The 16,049-nt window shown below is 35.2% G+C and overlaps 1 protein-coding gene and 1 long non-coding RNA gene across 3 annotated transcripts in view; both read right to left on the bottom strand.

The window, feature by feature from the left end:
* The window catches only part of LOC149803186 (uncharacterized), a 78,022-nt gene extending 69,832 nt beyond the window's left edge, over positions 1-8,190 (bottom strand). For both annotated transcript variants that reach the window (XM_089952801.1, XM_089952802.1), the window contains exons 1-2: positions 8,000-8,190; positions 7,816-7,918 (exon numbers count right to left, since the gene is read on the bottom strand). In XM_089952801.1, coding sequence (XP_089808927.1) covers positions 7,816-7,918; positions 8,000-8,092 — 196 coding nt within the window. In that variant the 5' untranslated portion in view covers positions 8,093-8,190. The remainder of the gene's footprint in view (positions 1-7,815; positions 7,919-7,999) is intronic.
* Positions 1-15,824, bottom strand: part of LOC149803185 (uncharacterized) — a 495,629-nt gene extending 479,805 nt beyond the window's left edge. The window contains exon 1 of the long non-coding RNA XR_016420152.1: positions 15,006-15,824. This is a non-coding gene — a long non-coding RNA (uncharacterized LOC149803185). The remainder of the gene's footprint in view (positions 1-15,005) is intronic.
* Positions 15,825-16,049: the final 225 nt, after the last annotated feature.

Here is a 16,049-nt window from a genome sequence, read left to right as displayed (position 1 = left end):
TAAATCACTAGGGTTAATCATTACCAACATGAATTTAACGGGTCTACGAATCTGAAACAATGTAAATTTGAACACGATAATACTTGCCATTGTGACACGCTTGACAGATATAACATCACATTTTGAAAAAATCTGTTAATTTTTTGTATGTGTTACTCCTTGATTTATCTGTTGCCGAGCAAAACCCTTCAGATTTCTAAACTGTATGATCTTTATATAGTCAACATTTTGGTCTCCAGCCACCATATGGCAATATTAAAAGATTTGGTCTTCTGTGTATTGTTCACAGATGATTATCTCTGAGCTGGTTTGGATAATTACATGCGGCTTCCTCATTCACTGAGCGCATCTCTCCCGAATTTTGTTTAATTCCATGTCGGCGCTGGACTCTCCAAAGCCATCCTTGGGCTGCCCTAAAATGAGATTCACTGTCCATAATTTTTGCCATTTTCTCTGCCTGAGCCTTGAGAATTGTTCCAGAGATGGGAACACCTTGTTCACGTTGCTGTGTAAACCATGTGTACACAGCATCATCTAATTTGGTATCTTGTGCAGTCCGTGCTCATTTTCATTTGATCCCATGATCTGAATCAACATCATGTAAGTAATCCCAAAGTTTCTGCTCATCATTAGTCCAACCTCAAAGTGTCAACACAGCAATTTTTTCTATATATTTGTGTTTGAAGGATTTTATAATTTTTTTATTTCAATTTTCTATGGTGGGTAGGAAATGCATTTACAGATTGCATCTAACTGTATCCAAACAATCTGTTTCAATCTGTATCTAAACAAATATAAAATCCTTCAAACACAAGATATTCAATATACAGTGTGGCCATGCTATAGCATGCTCCATTATAACACAAATTCAAATATAACATGGTCATGGTGTGGCTCCCGAAATTTCATATACACGTATTTTCCTCGTAAACGAAAAAAAAACTTTCTCAAAAGTACGAAAAAAACATTTAAAAAATGTTTATTATCATTTTGGGGAAGAGCTTTGCATATCAGTAACATATGACAATCGTGACGTGGCTCTTGAAATTTTGTATGTATTTTTCTTCTAAAAAGGATGAAAAATAACATGCAAAAAGTTTATTCTGGGATCACGTATGGCTTCGTCAATGTCGCAAACTTGGAATTTTTTTCCTTATTGGTGGCAAAATATACCATCTGGTGATTGTTTTATTTTATTGGTGTCATTGTTGGCCTTTTAAACATGGTTTGGAGTATGCCCCATGAAAGGAAGCTGCAAACTTGATACAAAATGCACTAACATTTATCTCGTGTTAAATAAACAAATTCTTTGCCCATATTGACAAACCATCTTAACAGTGCATTGTTAGATCATAATCCGCTTATGTTGACACAGAGCATGAGTACTGTATGCTGTGAGATATCCGCTTTTTTTCATATTTCTGGTAGCAGAGATCAACCGAATGAGGTATTATATCATAATCTATCTTTCATTGGATTTTGTGCAGTAAAATTGGAATCTTTATCCAGTAACCAGCTCAAGATGGTGCCATGGGGTATTACAATGGCTGCTGCAACCATGTTACTATCTATTAACCATCTGTATGCAGGGTCATATGGTGGCTTTGATTTCAGGGATGTTACTTCTGAAAACAAGAGGATCAGCTGTTTTCAAACTGTAATTTCCACACTCATGCAGAAATTCAATTACACTAAAAAGTATGATGGGATTACTAAATGGCAAATGCATCAAATGTTTCAAAAATTCAAACTTAATGATTCAGAAACGGGTCTGAATTTCAACTATGGGTGACTGACGTCACTGACGACAGATCATGTGTACAGTAAAAAACTGCTATAAGCAACCTCTGCTATGAGCGACCACCTGTCATTTCCAACCACAATCATAATGCATGGATCCATTTTATTATATAAACGCTGTTATGAATGTGATCAGCGACCACGATGTCTTGGCATAATATGCATTTTGACACTGCTATGAATGACCACATCGCAAAAACGAGAATAAACTCAACCGATCTTTATTTAATCCCCGTAAGAACGACCACTCATACCAATCAACAACAAAAAATATTTAAAAAACAGACTAGCTACATCTGAATTATTTTAGCTACGCTTACAGTATTTTATAGTTTCTCTCATAAAAAAGACTAAAGAATATATAGATTATTTCCTAGTCTGGTTCCCTGCTTCGTATGCTCCCTGCATTGTTCTCCGCTATTTGTATAGGCGTGAGCAATGCAGGAAGCATACAAAGCAGGGAACCAGACTAATTATTCCCACACTTAGCCTGCTTCCCCACCTTATCATAGGACACAGCATCCCTATGAACGACTGTATCACAAGTGCAGAAAGACATCACTGACCTATATGTAAGCATTTGTTACAACGACCGCTTGATTAGTAATGATTGTTCTGATCAAAAACAAAAGGAATATTTTTAAAAAATGATTGTTGCTACCGAATGAGAGATGCTACAGTCCATAAACCAAGTTAATGTACATGTCACAACTTGCTGTTGTAGTACCAAAGTTGATGTAGTTGTCGCGTATATTGTTTGTCTTTAGCGTTAATCCGTACTGCTGGGGGTGAATAAGGTCATTGTCCATTAAACCAGCAAGAGAGAATCATTTGCGGGATTTGATTGATAGTGTTCAAGACGTGATGTTTGTTGTTTTACCCCCAATGTCAAGTGATTACATTCCAATCACAAAACTGTCTTCTATTCAACTTGGTGCGACTGGGTTACTCACTTTGCTTTTAGAGTTAATCACTGTATGTCATCTTTGAATGACACCGTTGACTTTTGTCTCTGAGTAAATGGTTCTGTTTCTGGATGCGATAATTGTTTCTTTTTCTTCAGTAATTGTTAGATATGCAATGCACATGTATAGATTTTTCATATTTTCCCACAGCCCTGTCAAAACTGTCTCATCATTCAATATTACAAATGAGCACTAATAATTTTAACACCTACAACCTTAATAACAATGGACGAACCTCCAACTTAAAAGAGACAAATTTTAAGGCCGGAGAAAATAATTTCTATAACTGAAAGTGAAAAAGAGCAGACCACTCACAAAAAAGCAATTTAAACGAAAGTAAAACAAGTTTAGGTTGTTATAAAGGAAAAGGAGTAATTCAGAAACGATTTTATATGCTAAACTATGTGATCTTCAAATGTAAATGTGGTTCCATGTTTAAAGATAGAAGTATATCTTTATTGCTTTATACTTTTGTTTTTAGATGAATGCATACAATATTCTAGCAATAATGAATAGAATATATGTACAGTAATTGTTATTTTTCTTAAAATTGTTCTGAAATTGCAATTTGGAAACTGGTCTTTTTGTATAAACCTGCTATGGGAGACCACCTGTCTTGAGAGACCTCTTTTTGTTGGCAGAAGGGGCAGTCTCTCACAAAAGGTTTTACTGTATTGTCATTTTATAGTGCCAGTTTTGTTTTACTAGCATACAAAAAGCATAGAATACTACTTACTTGTCAACAGAATCATTTTTCAACATCTTTTTCAATCTAAAATGTTTTCAAAAATCACTTTTCTTCACCTCATCTACCATTTTGGAATGATGATTAAGGAATACTCTTGCATACCTGCCAACCCTGACGAGTCCATCCCAGTAAGGCAATTGATTTTATTCCATAAGAGTGGCCAGTTTTCAATAAGGTGTAAGAAAATATCAATAACTGCTATTGTAAAGCTGGAAAACACAATTAAAAGTATGATGCATCAACGATAAACAATATGTTCAGCTGAAAAGTTTGTAAAGTACGCACAGACTGTATTTACCACTAGTACAGTAGCACAAACTCTAGTTCCCAACCCTATGCAGCTCAATGGCTTGTTGCTGTCTCAACTTTACATAATTCTTGGTGTGTGTGTGTGTGTGATTTGGATTTATAATATAGCTTCAACAATTTTCAGTGTGGCAGTTTATAGTTATGTCCCACCCAGTCACATTATCCTGACACCAGGCCAACCAGTCCTAACACTAACCTCTTAATACTTAGCACCAAGCGAGGCAACTGTTAGTACCATTTTTATTAAGTCTTTGGTATGACTCGGCCAGGGATCAAACCCACAACCTCTCACATCCGAGCTGGACACTGTAACCACTAGGCCACCAGAGCGGTCACATAATTCTTGGAAATTCTCCTCCATGTCACTTGACGACAGCAATCATATCTCCCGCTACAAGACATACTCAAATTGGCACCTGATGTCCATTAAACGTAACTGTGTCCTTTCCAGCTTTTATTCACAAAAATCTGAATACTCCTTTTTATTCTTCTGTGTTGATTTTTAACACTTTTCTAGAAGCTTATTTTCCCTTTCACCTTAAACATCTCTTTTTGGATGCCATTTTAAAAATTCTATAATCAACAGTTTGATAATGCAGATACTGCGCATAAACAAATAGGTGCAGTTTAAAGCATCTGGGTGCTGCTGTAAAGTTAGTCTGGTTCCCTGACTAATTTCACTAATTCCAAGATGAAATGTGGATCCGAATAAAACAATGATGAACCAATTATCCGGATTTTTTGGCAACGACCATTTCCATGTAGTTTTTGCCAGTATGACATAAATCCATATTTTAAGGGTAATTTTCTTAAGACTTATGGCAAAATCGTAAGAGTTGGCAGGTCTGTTCTTGAGAAACAACCAATTCTAGTATCCAAGCCATACATGACCTTAGACAATTATTATTTAAGATCTTGCATGCAAATTGCTGTTCAACAATTCAGTAGGACAAACATTTCAAACTAATAACTCAAGGTCTTAAGACGTCAATTAGCTCTTAGTGATGTTTACATCTCCATAAATGTACCTGCTGTCCAGAAATCATTTAACTCTCACTGCAAAAGGGCTATTAAAACTGTTTGCAGTTTAATCCATATAAAGTGAATTAAATGACCAAAATGCAGTCCCTATGACCTTTCTCACCATTTTACATATTTAGACAGTTAGTTACATTGCATCCCGGGGCCCTGAGTGATCTAAAGCGCTCTCTGTTACAGATCATTGTCATCTCACCTGTCTGCGTGGGTTCGAGTCTCAGATTCAGCCAATGTGGGTATGTCAGAAAGCTTGCCAGTAGCTTCTCATGGGTCGGTGGTTCTTTCCGGGGTTTTCCCGGGTTCTTCCTCCACCATTAATACTGGTCGCCATGTATAGCCTATCGTGTGCTGAAAAATGGCGTTAAACCCTAAAACAAGAAAATTGCATCCCCCATTTTAAAAGTTGAAATTTGCTGAAATTGTATGGTAGCAGCAAAGGGCAACTGCCAATCATGATAGGGCCAATTAATACTGGTAGCTCAGGCCCACAGGGACAATTAAATTTTTCCAAGTCATTAAATTATGCTTATGAGGGACAGCTGATTTTCTGTTGGGACAGTTTAATTCTTTGTCAGCTGTGTTAAGTCAACCCAACTCCAGATTATCAAAGAAACAAAGCAAGTTTTAACAATGAATGAAAAGATAATTATTTGTCTAATTGTCGTCTCTGTTAGGTATGGTTCTATACAATGATACTAATTTTTGCCAGCCACTGTTTCAAGCAACCACCAATGCTGACAATGTGCTCTGAACTGAACTGAACTGTCAAAATATTTCAAATATGGACTTAAAGGTCATCAAAAATGCATATTATTAAAAATACGGGGAAAAAAATAAATAACTGAAGCACCTTCGTACTGCAATACATACAATCAGCAAAATCACCATTGCTGTATCAGTTTATTATATGCTTCTTCTATAAATCATAAACTGATAAAATGATGCTGGAAGATTTAAAAAGTTTAACAAGCAGAATTTTGCTGGTGCAAATTTTATGAGCAACTAGTTGTATAAAAAAAGAAGACAGTTGGTCCCCTTCCAAATGAGTCATTCATCCACGAAACTAATGACCAGTGAAATGACAGTGGCAAATTACATCACAATGGAATTAAGAATATGCATCATTTTCATGTATTGTTACACTTGTGTGGAACAAGACTCAAAGGATCCTATATCATATGGAACGAGATTCAAGACCCATGTATTATATTTCAATACCTCAAGTATGTTCAATGATGCAGTGTTGTATCTACCCATGTGTCATATACGCAGACCTTTCCAATCTGACGCACAAAAATAATTGCCGGTACATAAATTGATGCACCCCAATGTTACATTTTACTCATCAACAAAAAACAAAGGTTCGGTCTAAAAATTGTCAATGGTAGGTAAATTTACACACCCCAATATTATGTTTTGCTGATTAAAACAAAATTAAGGTTTGGTCTAACTACTTTAATGACTAGATTACAACTCTCCCAAACGGAAAACACTCGCACATCAGTTCCTTATGCTAATGTTATCATAACACATAGGGTTAAAACTGTGCGTGGAGCTTGGAGCTGACCTTATGTGACCTATAACTGTCACATCATTTGTTGCAACAGATGTTAGAACCGTATAATCACCACACCCAAGAAAGAGACAGAAAATAAACGTGATTTTAAAGTGATTCTCATGAGAAACAATAATTTTATGTGCACCTTTGTCACGCAGTGAGACAACAATTTCCATTTGCTCAATTTTATGCCTTGAGTTGTTCCAATATACTGTCAGCATTTGATTGAAAATAGCTTCCAAGGCAAAAAAGTTAAAATAGATCCAAAACAAACAAAATTATCTTTTGGACCGTGTTTATGACCAACCAATGATAATAGTATTGTTATTAAACTGGTGGAGCCTTCATCATCCAATGATGAGGTAACAGTCACTTGTAAGATAAAACGTAGTTTGTGCAGCAATGGTTGAAACACATTGGCTACATTTTCAAAAAGAAGTCATGTGAAGAATGTCACAGTTACAGCGCCTTTATATTTTACCATATATGTACAGAGGCTATAGAAAATCCACCATGACCAAAGGTGCAAAAAACAATAACTTTCAGAATAGTACACTGGCAAGGCATGCTGAGTGGCCAAAACACAAACTGCTGATCGAGGGTCCACAACACCAGGCAGATTTGAATGCAGGGTTACAAAAACATTCTTCCAAACAAGACATAGCAGTGAAAGTGCAATTAAAGTGTATATATTGCCTGAGTGTAGAAGACATTTCTTGTTTAAAATATAAAGAATTCTGCCAATCAGTATGACTCAGCTACTACCTGTTCAGAATTACTGGAGCGCCTATCAAACGTTGCTGAGGACAGTCTTATACGCAACATGCAAAATTCGTTATTTGTGACAGCAATGACAGATGAAAGCACTGACAAAGCCAACAATAAACACCTTATCATATATGCTGAGATTATGTCTGATGAGATGAAACCTTCAACAAGATTTTTAACACCTATATAATGTTCAGATGCTTCTGGCAAGGGAATTGCCTTATTGGCTTTAGTTACATTATATAACTATTATTTTCGTCGTGTATTTAAAAAAATATAACTATATTTTAGAAACTATTGAGAACTGATCATCAGCCTTTATAAGACTCATAAGTTTGGATTCTGACTCACTTGTTTTTTTTGCTTGATGAGTCAAATGGCTTACATGAAGCCATTTGTAGATAAAACACTATTGACGTGATAGCTTTACCTGGCTTAATGTTTATTTTTTCCAATTACTGTCACACTTTCGTATACGATGTTTGTTTATTATATCTGTTTTTTATTCACAGTCTTCCTGGATCAGCCCTAAGGGCTAACTTCTACGGCATGTAAAATTAATTACACAAAGCTTTTCAGAACATCTGAGAATGAACGTGTAAGAATGGCTTTCTCTGACTGTAACTCACCAATTAATGTTTGCCTTAGAACATGGACATTTTCAAGAATCTTTTCACAATGTTCTTGTGCAACGCCCATAGCCTGTAACTGCGGCAGCTGTAATTGGCATACCTGCAAAACAAAACGTGTATTACAAATGAGGCAGATCTATTTTTGGAAGCCATATTGAAATCAAACTCTGGCTTTACTTACAGATTGCAGGGTCTTAAAACCGAAGGCTTCAAATCTATCTGCATAATGTTTGCACATAAATGTTTCAAGCCATCGTTCTACAGGCCCTGGCATGATTTAATTGCCAATTTAAGGAAGTTAAGGACTCTAATTGTCACTTTTTTAGCCGCTTCATTTTGCGACTTACGCATAATGGCTGATTATCACGTGACCAGGTCATGGCGAATCTAAGCCTGTATTCAGAGGAAAAGTGTAATTTGAACCACGGAAAAAAAATCTGGATCTTGTTATTCGGCAACCGATACAGACCTGATATACGGTTGCCATCATGACCATCTCCATCTTCATATATTTATCCACTTCATATATTTCGTTTTGAAAACATTGATAAAATATTAATTTATTATAATAAAAAGGTTTGCAACATAAATTTTAAAAAGTGTCCTTTGCCTGTCGTAAGTCAAACAAGAGTTTACATAACAATAGTTACACAGCTAAAAGATAAAATAAAATAAAAACAATAAAAACAAAACAAAACAAAACAAAACAAACATATATAACAATATCAGTCAATGTTTCAATTTAACACAAGGTTTAAGGCGACAGTTTGGATTAAAATAAAACCATTTCGCTTATTTTGTCTCGAAGGTATTCAAATTACATATTTGGTTTGTTTATTCTTATGGGACAAAACCATATCGAATGCTACTGTATCGGAAGAGCGAGATCGTTGTCTGTAATTGTTCTTTGTACGACAAGATGTGTCAAGTATTGGCTTAAAGTTTAAAAAAGAAGAAACAAATTAGTAAATTTTATCCGCATGCTACAAAATGTTATTGTCATCGGATGAGTTACTCATTTTAACAACCTCCTATCAAGACTATAATCTTTGAAGTAGTGGGTGGGAGATAAAGTGCTGTTTCTCAGAACAATAGAAGATACAAACATATATGATAACTTCCAGATTATATATATATATGTGTGTGTGTGTGTGTGTGTGTGTGTGAGAGAGAGAGAGAGAGAGAGAGAGAGAGAGAGAGATGGAAACACATACTCACACTCATACAATTCAACTTACAAAACTAAGAAGCCGTTTAATTTTAGAGTTGCGCTGCACTGCACGAACTAAGATGTGCAAGTCAAAATTGGGCTATATAAGTAACAAAAACAAATACAATTAAAAGAAAAGAAAGGAAATTAAGTATGGATATTGTCTCTTCAAGGCACTTACGAGATCGAAGATGAAGTTTTTTTAATATAAAATCCAACGCCCTCTGTCTCAAGAGATTAAGGTTAAATTTATAAATTTTCATAATTAATGCATATGAATAGACCAGCAGTTATCAAAAAAAATTATCAAACCTTTCGTATCCTGCCTTTATTTAAGAAAAAATGTACCGATACTTTCGTTGTTTTCGTCAATAAGGATTTCTACGGAAATTACAAAGTAATTTTATTATAAATTCAATTATATTAACAGCAGGTTTTCATTTTCCATGACAAAATAATTCAAACATTATTTTTATTGTTTTATTTTTATAAAACAGTTGTATTTGTCACAAATTAATTTTGAATATTAGAAACAAAATTATATTTACGATCCTTTAATCGACACATATCACGTATGTCAACACCGTTGCCAAATGGGATGTTGTGATCGATCTTCGATCCAAATCAGATTTTTTAAAACATTATCCGATTAAAAGAAAATATATTTTTTTCTAATTTACTAGCTAATGCTAATGTGTCAGTCAAATATATTCCTTTCACTTTTAAATTACAACTTATACAAAAACTAATACATGCATAGCAAATTCATCTATGATAAGGAAGATCTAGATGCGCAGCAAATAAAATAAACATGATTGATTGATTAATTCAAATATCAGCTCTCTCATATACAGTCAGCTCTCTCATAAACAACCTGCTCAACAACTTTTCTTCCTTCTGAACGAAGCAACATTAAAACAATTGCAATGTTGGACTGTATTACTTACTACTACATAAAATACCTCAATATCCCAAAACTCCATACTATTGCATAAAACACCCCCTATATCCCTAGACTCCATACTACTGTATAAAATACCTCCGTATCCCTAGACTATACTACTGCATAAAATATCCCCATATCCCATGACTACAGACATATGCATAAAATACCACCATATCCCTAGACTCCATACCCCTGCATAACACACAGTCATATCCCTAGACTTTATACTACTGCATGAAAAACACCCATATCCCTAGACTCTGTACTACTGCATAAAATATCCCCATATCCCATTACTACAGACATATGCATAAAATACCACCATATCCCTAGACTCCATACCACTGCATAACACACAGTCATATCCCTAGACTTTATACTACTGCATGAAAAACACCCATATCCCTAGACTCTGTACTACTGCATAAAATATCTCCATATCCCTGGACTACAGTCTTGTGCATAAGATACCCACATATCCCTAGACTCCTTACTACTGCATAAAATGTCCCATATCCCTAGAACTCTGTATTACTGCAAAAAATACCCCGACGTCACAAGACTCCATACTTCTGCATAAAATACCCCTATATCCATAAATTCCATACAACTGGACCACTTCCTGGTAGTCAGGTTAGTTCTGATACAAAACAACACTCGTGAGAATACAAACTTGATTTGACTAATTAAGACATCAATTATACATGTTATTATATATTCTTTTTTTTCTCCGTTAACTTTACATTGTCAGAATCGTTCAGTATTTTGCGATATTGTAATCGCGCGTACTTCATATCGCACTCATAAAGAAACTACTTTATATTGTAAACAAACAATGGACGCAGACGCCAGTACTTTTGATTTGTAAACAAACCATGTACACTCACGTAGTAAGCGCTTTACGTTTTGGTTGATTAAATTTGCTTCTGAATGAACTAAAGCAGATGTTTCGTGGACTGCCACATACCAGCTGCTTTGCTACATTCCGCGTTAACTTTTTTGATACAATGTTTCTGATTTAGGCGTACGATACACGCCAGATTTCATAAAATTGTTGAGTCCCTACAAATAACATGCAAATGACAAGGCATAAACTGTCTTCTTTAGCTGATAATAACAATGGCAAAAAAATTATACTTACAGTTTTACAACCTGAATTTCCTCAGAATGTACTTTCTTAGTTCTGCAAATCCGAATTACATGAGCCATGTCATAGGTTCTCGAGCTTGATTACATATTTCGAAATTGTACTGTAATTTCGACTATATTCTAAGTGCAATTACATCCTCCTTACTGTACTCAAAATGAAATGAGCATTATATTCCACTGCGTCTTTTTCATAATTTCAATAGAAAGACTTTATATTTTCAGACATTATGATTTCAAACATTCAATGACAGAACAGAAACATACTTGCAGATGTCAACACGCTGCTCCATTGCCGCTGAAATCCGATGTACTTCATGTGGAATTGGCGCAGATAAATCCAGGCCATAATCACGAAATGAAAATGTATTAAAAATAATGAGTGTCTGAAAGTATAAAGTATTTGGTTTTAATCAATAACTGCAATATCAAGATTTGGGATCGTTATATCAAAGTATGGAGTAGCTTTTTGATCGACAACTGCAATATATAGATTTGGGATCGATATCTCAAAGTATGAAATAGCTTTTTGATCAACAACCGCAATAGCAAGATTTGGGATCGATATCTCAAAGTATGGAGTAATTTTGTGGTCGACAACTGCATTAGCAATAGTTGTCATCGATATCTAAAAGTCTAAAAGTATGGAGTAGTTTTTTTTATCGACAACTGCAATAGCAGTAGTTGGCATTGATATGAAAGCATTTATCTGTAATGATTAAACAAATGGCGCAAATTTAGAAAATAAATGTACAATTTGTAGATGTTCCGATGGTCTTATCATTATGTCAAAAGACATTTTGTTACGAGTAATCTGCTCTTATGATATACACTGCTGTCGGGCATTTCTGCGCACCTAAGGTTTTCGTTTCCAATATTGAAGCAAAACGCATACCGAATTCGAGCGATTGACAAAAATAAAATACAACAATGATTACCATTTGAAAAGATGCAATTGTCACCAGAATATTCTGTTCAAAATAATATTAATTTTGGACACAGGGGATACCACACCCCTGTTTTCCTGACTCGCGATATGTCGCCCTATTCTGCGCATAGCTTTGAAAATATGTAATGTTTATCCATCTTGCTACAGAAATGAAATATATTACTTTGGACTGTTTCTGTCAGCAGTTCAGTCAAGTAATTAGGTCAGTTTTATAGCTAATTTTACAAAATTCAACACAAAAATGACAATAAATGGCAAGAGATATTAAACAAACTTAACCGATCTTGTAAAAAAGCTAGTAAAGTTCAACATTTTATGAAAAATAAGCTATTGTGTGGAAGAGAAACAACATTGAATCGTATGTAATGTGTTTACAACGTCTTGTTGATGGGGAAAAATTATTACATAATTTAGAAACAGATTATACGCTGGGGAATTTGTTGATAATTTATGTTCATGCGGCAATTAGACACGTTGGGTAGCAAACGATTTTGTACGTGTGGAACATCTTCTTGCAAAATTGGAAACTTGGATTAAAATACAGTTTTGTTTTAAGGTACACATTTCCATCTTTTATATAATGAATTTATCTGTATGATTCTAAAAGATGCATAGTAAATCGAATTTTCTGGGTTACAGGTTCAGGAAGGTCATGGAGTGGGTCTTCACGTTGCCATTTAGAAATCACATTTTTATGTGCATTTCGAGTCTAAATGTGGGATATTTTTGTACACTTTATGAATATCAGTTTTCTTAATTAATGTACGATTCTTCTTTCTCGATACAAAATTTATTTTTGACCCAAAATAGCACGTGATCAAATGTTTACAGAAATGAAGTATCGTTCGCAGAATTACCCGACGCGCAGAATAGGCCGACATGGCGGTATCCATGCTGTTTTAAACGGTTGACAATTAGCATCATTTAAGGCAACTAAACGACGATCCTGAAAGTCCACTTCCGTAGACAAACGTCCATCAAGTAAAAGAACGAATTAAACTTGAGAAGATAGATTCAAATATGAATAACTCAACAATTAACAAATATTACACAAGACAATGAGTTCCCTATAGAGGGTCATATGATAGTGACGTGTATGATCAGAGGCAAGTAGAATTTATGACCTTCAAGAGTATCAAACACACATCAGTGGATATAAACACATCTTGATAATTACTGTATTTTTAAAATACGCATGGATTGCAGGTATTAAAATCAAATATGAAGATCATATAGACGACGTTTCAACAGACACTTTCAAACAAAGAAATCCTAAATGTACAGTTTGATGAGGGACACGGTTTTAAAACAAAAGAAGTAAAGAATTCGATGGACAATTAAAATATTGAGTACCTTTCAACTTAACGATATATAAAATCGCCTGTAGTGGAAACCCTTATAAGCAACCCAAAATTTGTACATTGACGTATTTCACTCTAAATTACACAAGAAAAAAGAGCTGTGTTTTAACGAAACTATGTGATACAATAACACTCATTACACATCAATAGACTGACCCACATTATCAAGCAGCTGTTTGATTCCTTGATAAATGATATATTTGGAGCACCAAAATTACAAATCGGTGAAACATTCAACATTTAAAATTCAAAACAATATTCTCGAAAGGGTATCTACACAACTTCACCGATACAATATTTAAAATCAGGCACGTAATACCTGGTAAAATAATACTTTACAATGTGATTTGAATGGAAGGGATATGGAGGGCGTTTTTTTTTACGAGCAATATTTAGCACTATAAGACAAATAGGATGACATATACAAGGTATAAACGCTCTTGAAGAGCAAAGAACTGAAAAGAATAAATTATGTTCTCGTTAAATAAAATCAGTATGATGACTCGTTTAACAGTTGGAAATCAGCAGAACGCGTTATTCAATCCAAAAAAGCTTCGACAATATTCAAGGATAACGAGTGTTTAGAATGCGACAGGTACGGTATAAACAACGCATTAGAACATTTGCGTGATCAATTTTCTAAGAATTAATCACTTCTGTGTTGCCTATGCTTATTAGCCAGTCAGCTCACAGCGCCTGCATTGATCTCACTGGTGCAATTCGTGGGACCATCGCTTGAGGGCTCACGTGGGTTACAATCGTGGCTGTATCGTGTTAACATCCTATGTGGGGAGGTAGAACCGGGGTTTTCTCGCGCCATGTTCACTGCGCGATTCCGGTTGGAATTTAAAAGAATAAATAAAAAAGAAACGTCCTACATATTTTTAGTTTGCATTTGATCACCAAGCGTATATATAACATCAGGATTCGTATTCTACATACACACACAACAACAACAACAAAGGATACGTTCAAAACAGTGAAAACAAATGTTCTAATTGTGAATAATAGGATGCGAATTTGACGAAATTCTCTAAACACTGAAGCATGAATAATTTGCTTCCCACAGATGTATAAATGTAACAAGTGAGGCTCCCGTCGTTTTTATTTTTTTTTAGATTGAACAATGCAAGGATACTTCTTGTTTTCATGTCTTCAGCTTATATATGGACTCATAATTTATATTTTCTCTCCTAGTCATATTACCCTGTCTCCATTTTTTAATTTACCTTATCTGATATATGACACAATTTTTCTCTTATTATTTTTTCTTCATTCGCAGCAAAGATGGTATATTCCGCAAAGGAAATAACGGGAAAATGTCTTTTGTGGCGAAAGTGAAATTCGTATAGAAAAGTATGACGTGAGTTGAGGCAACAATTTTATTCACAGAGGAACATACTTTCTTCGAGTGGAAAGGAAATTTATTTTCGAAAGAAACAAAATGGATTTTCTCCGGAGAGAAAATGTATAATTTTCACTAAAATAAAATCCACTAGCAGAAAAATAAGTTTTGTTCACCTTTTGCACGGAAAAGATGAACCGTACTTAGTGTGCTATGATTACATCGGTAACACTGGTCAACAGTGAAATCATTACTGACTTGAAAAGGCCCTAATCTGTAGTATTTTGGTGTGCCGAACACGAATATAACCATGAAAAATTTGTATTGGCTCTCGTTTTGAAGATATTCATATACCTCATTTTCTATGTTTCACTGTGTAAATTTCTCCAGTAGGACTGCAGCAACATCCGGAATAATGATGTAACATTGCATAATACCATCATGCTCACATCATCCACAGTTGATTGCATCATTTTCTGATGCAATGCAATACTAATGCCACGCGGCTGCTGAAGTAAGTTGACGTCAGCAGTGTACTATACATGTGTAGGCCTATTATACTAATGCCAGGCGGCTGCTGAAGCTGACGTAAGCAGTGTACTATATAAAGCCCAATCAGATAGGTTCAGCATTTAAAATATTTTAGACGTTGTGCGAGACAGTTCAAGCTACTGTTACATAAAACTTATTATTTTATCCATTTACGTACAATAAAGAACAGTAATGCCTCGAAAGTGTGTTAATACCGCGGACAATTTTTGCTATATTTGTGGGGAAGTGACATTTGCCAACCAGAAGAAAAGTATCAATTCTCAAGTGAAGAAGGCATATCATCTTTACTTCGGATGCAAGGTTGGTGACCAAGACAAGCCTTGGGCTCCGCATATATGCTGTGCTACATGTACAACACAGCTTTCACAGTGGTTGAATTGCAAAAGGTCATCAATGCCGTTTGCAGTCCCAATGGTGTGGAGAGAGCCAAGCAACCACCTAAATGACTGTTACTTCTGCTTGGTTCCTCCTCTTTCCGGCGGAATAACGCAGTGAAAGAAGTCAAGAATAGTCTACCCAAACATTCCGTCTGCATTGAGACCAGTTCCACATGGTGAGGGACTTCCTATTCCAGAACCTCCAGCAGAATATTCTCTTGATTCATCTGACGAAGACAAAGGTGAGTCGACCTGTTCTTCTCCTGGTCCATCAGCATGCAGTGATCCAGATTTTCACTGTGGTGCATCATCAACCCCACACAGAATAACACAGGAAGAACTAAA

This window comes from Sinohyriopsis cumingii, chromosome 3 (assembly GCF_028554795.1).
Source record: "Sinohyriopsis cumingii isolate HCF-2022 chromosome 3, ASM2855479v2, whole genome shotgun sequence".
NCBI lineage: Eukaryota > Metazoa > Mollusca > Bivalvia > Unionida > Unionidae > Sinohyriopsis > Sinohyriopsis cumingii.
Note: the sequence above shows the minus strand (reverse complement) of the source record. Positions and strands in the feature narration are given on the sequence as shown.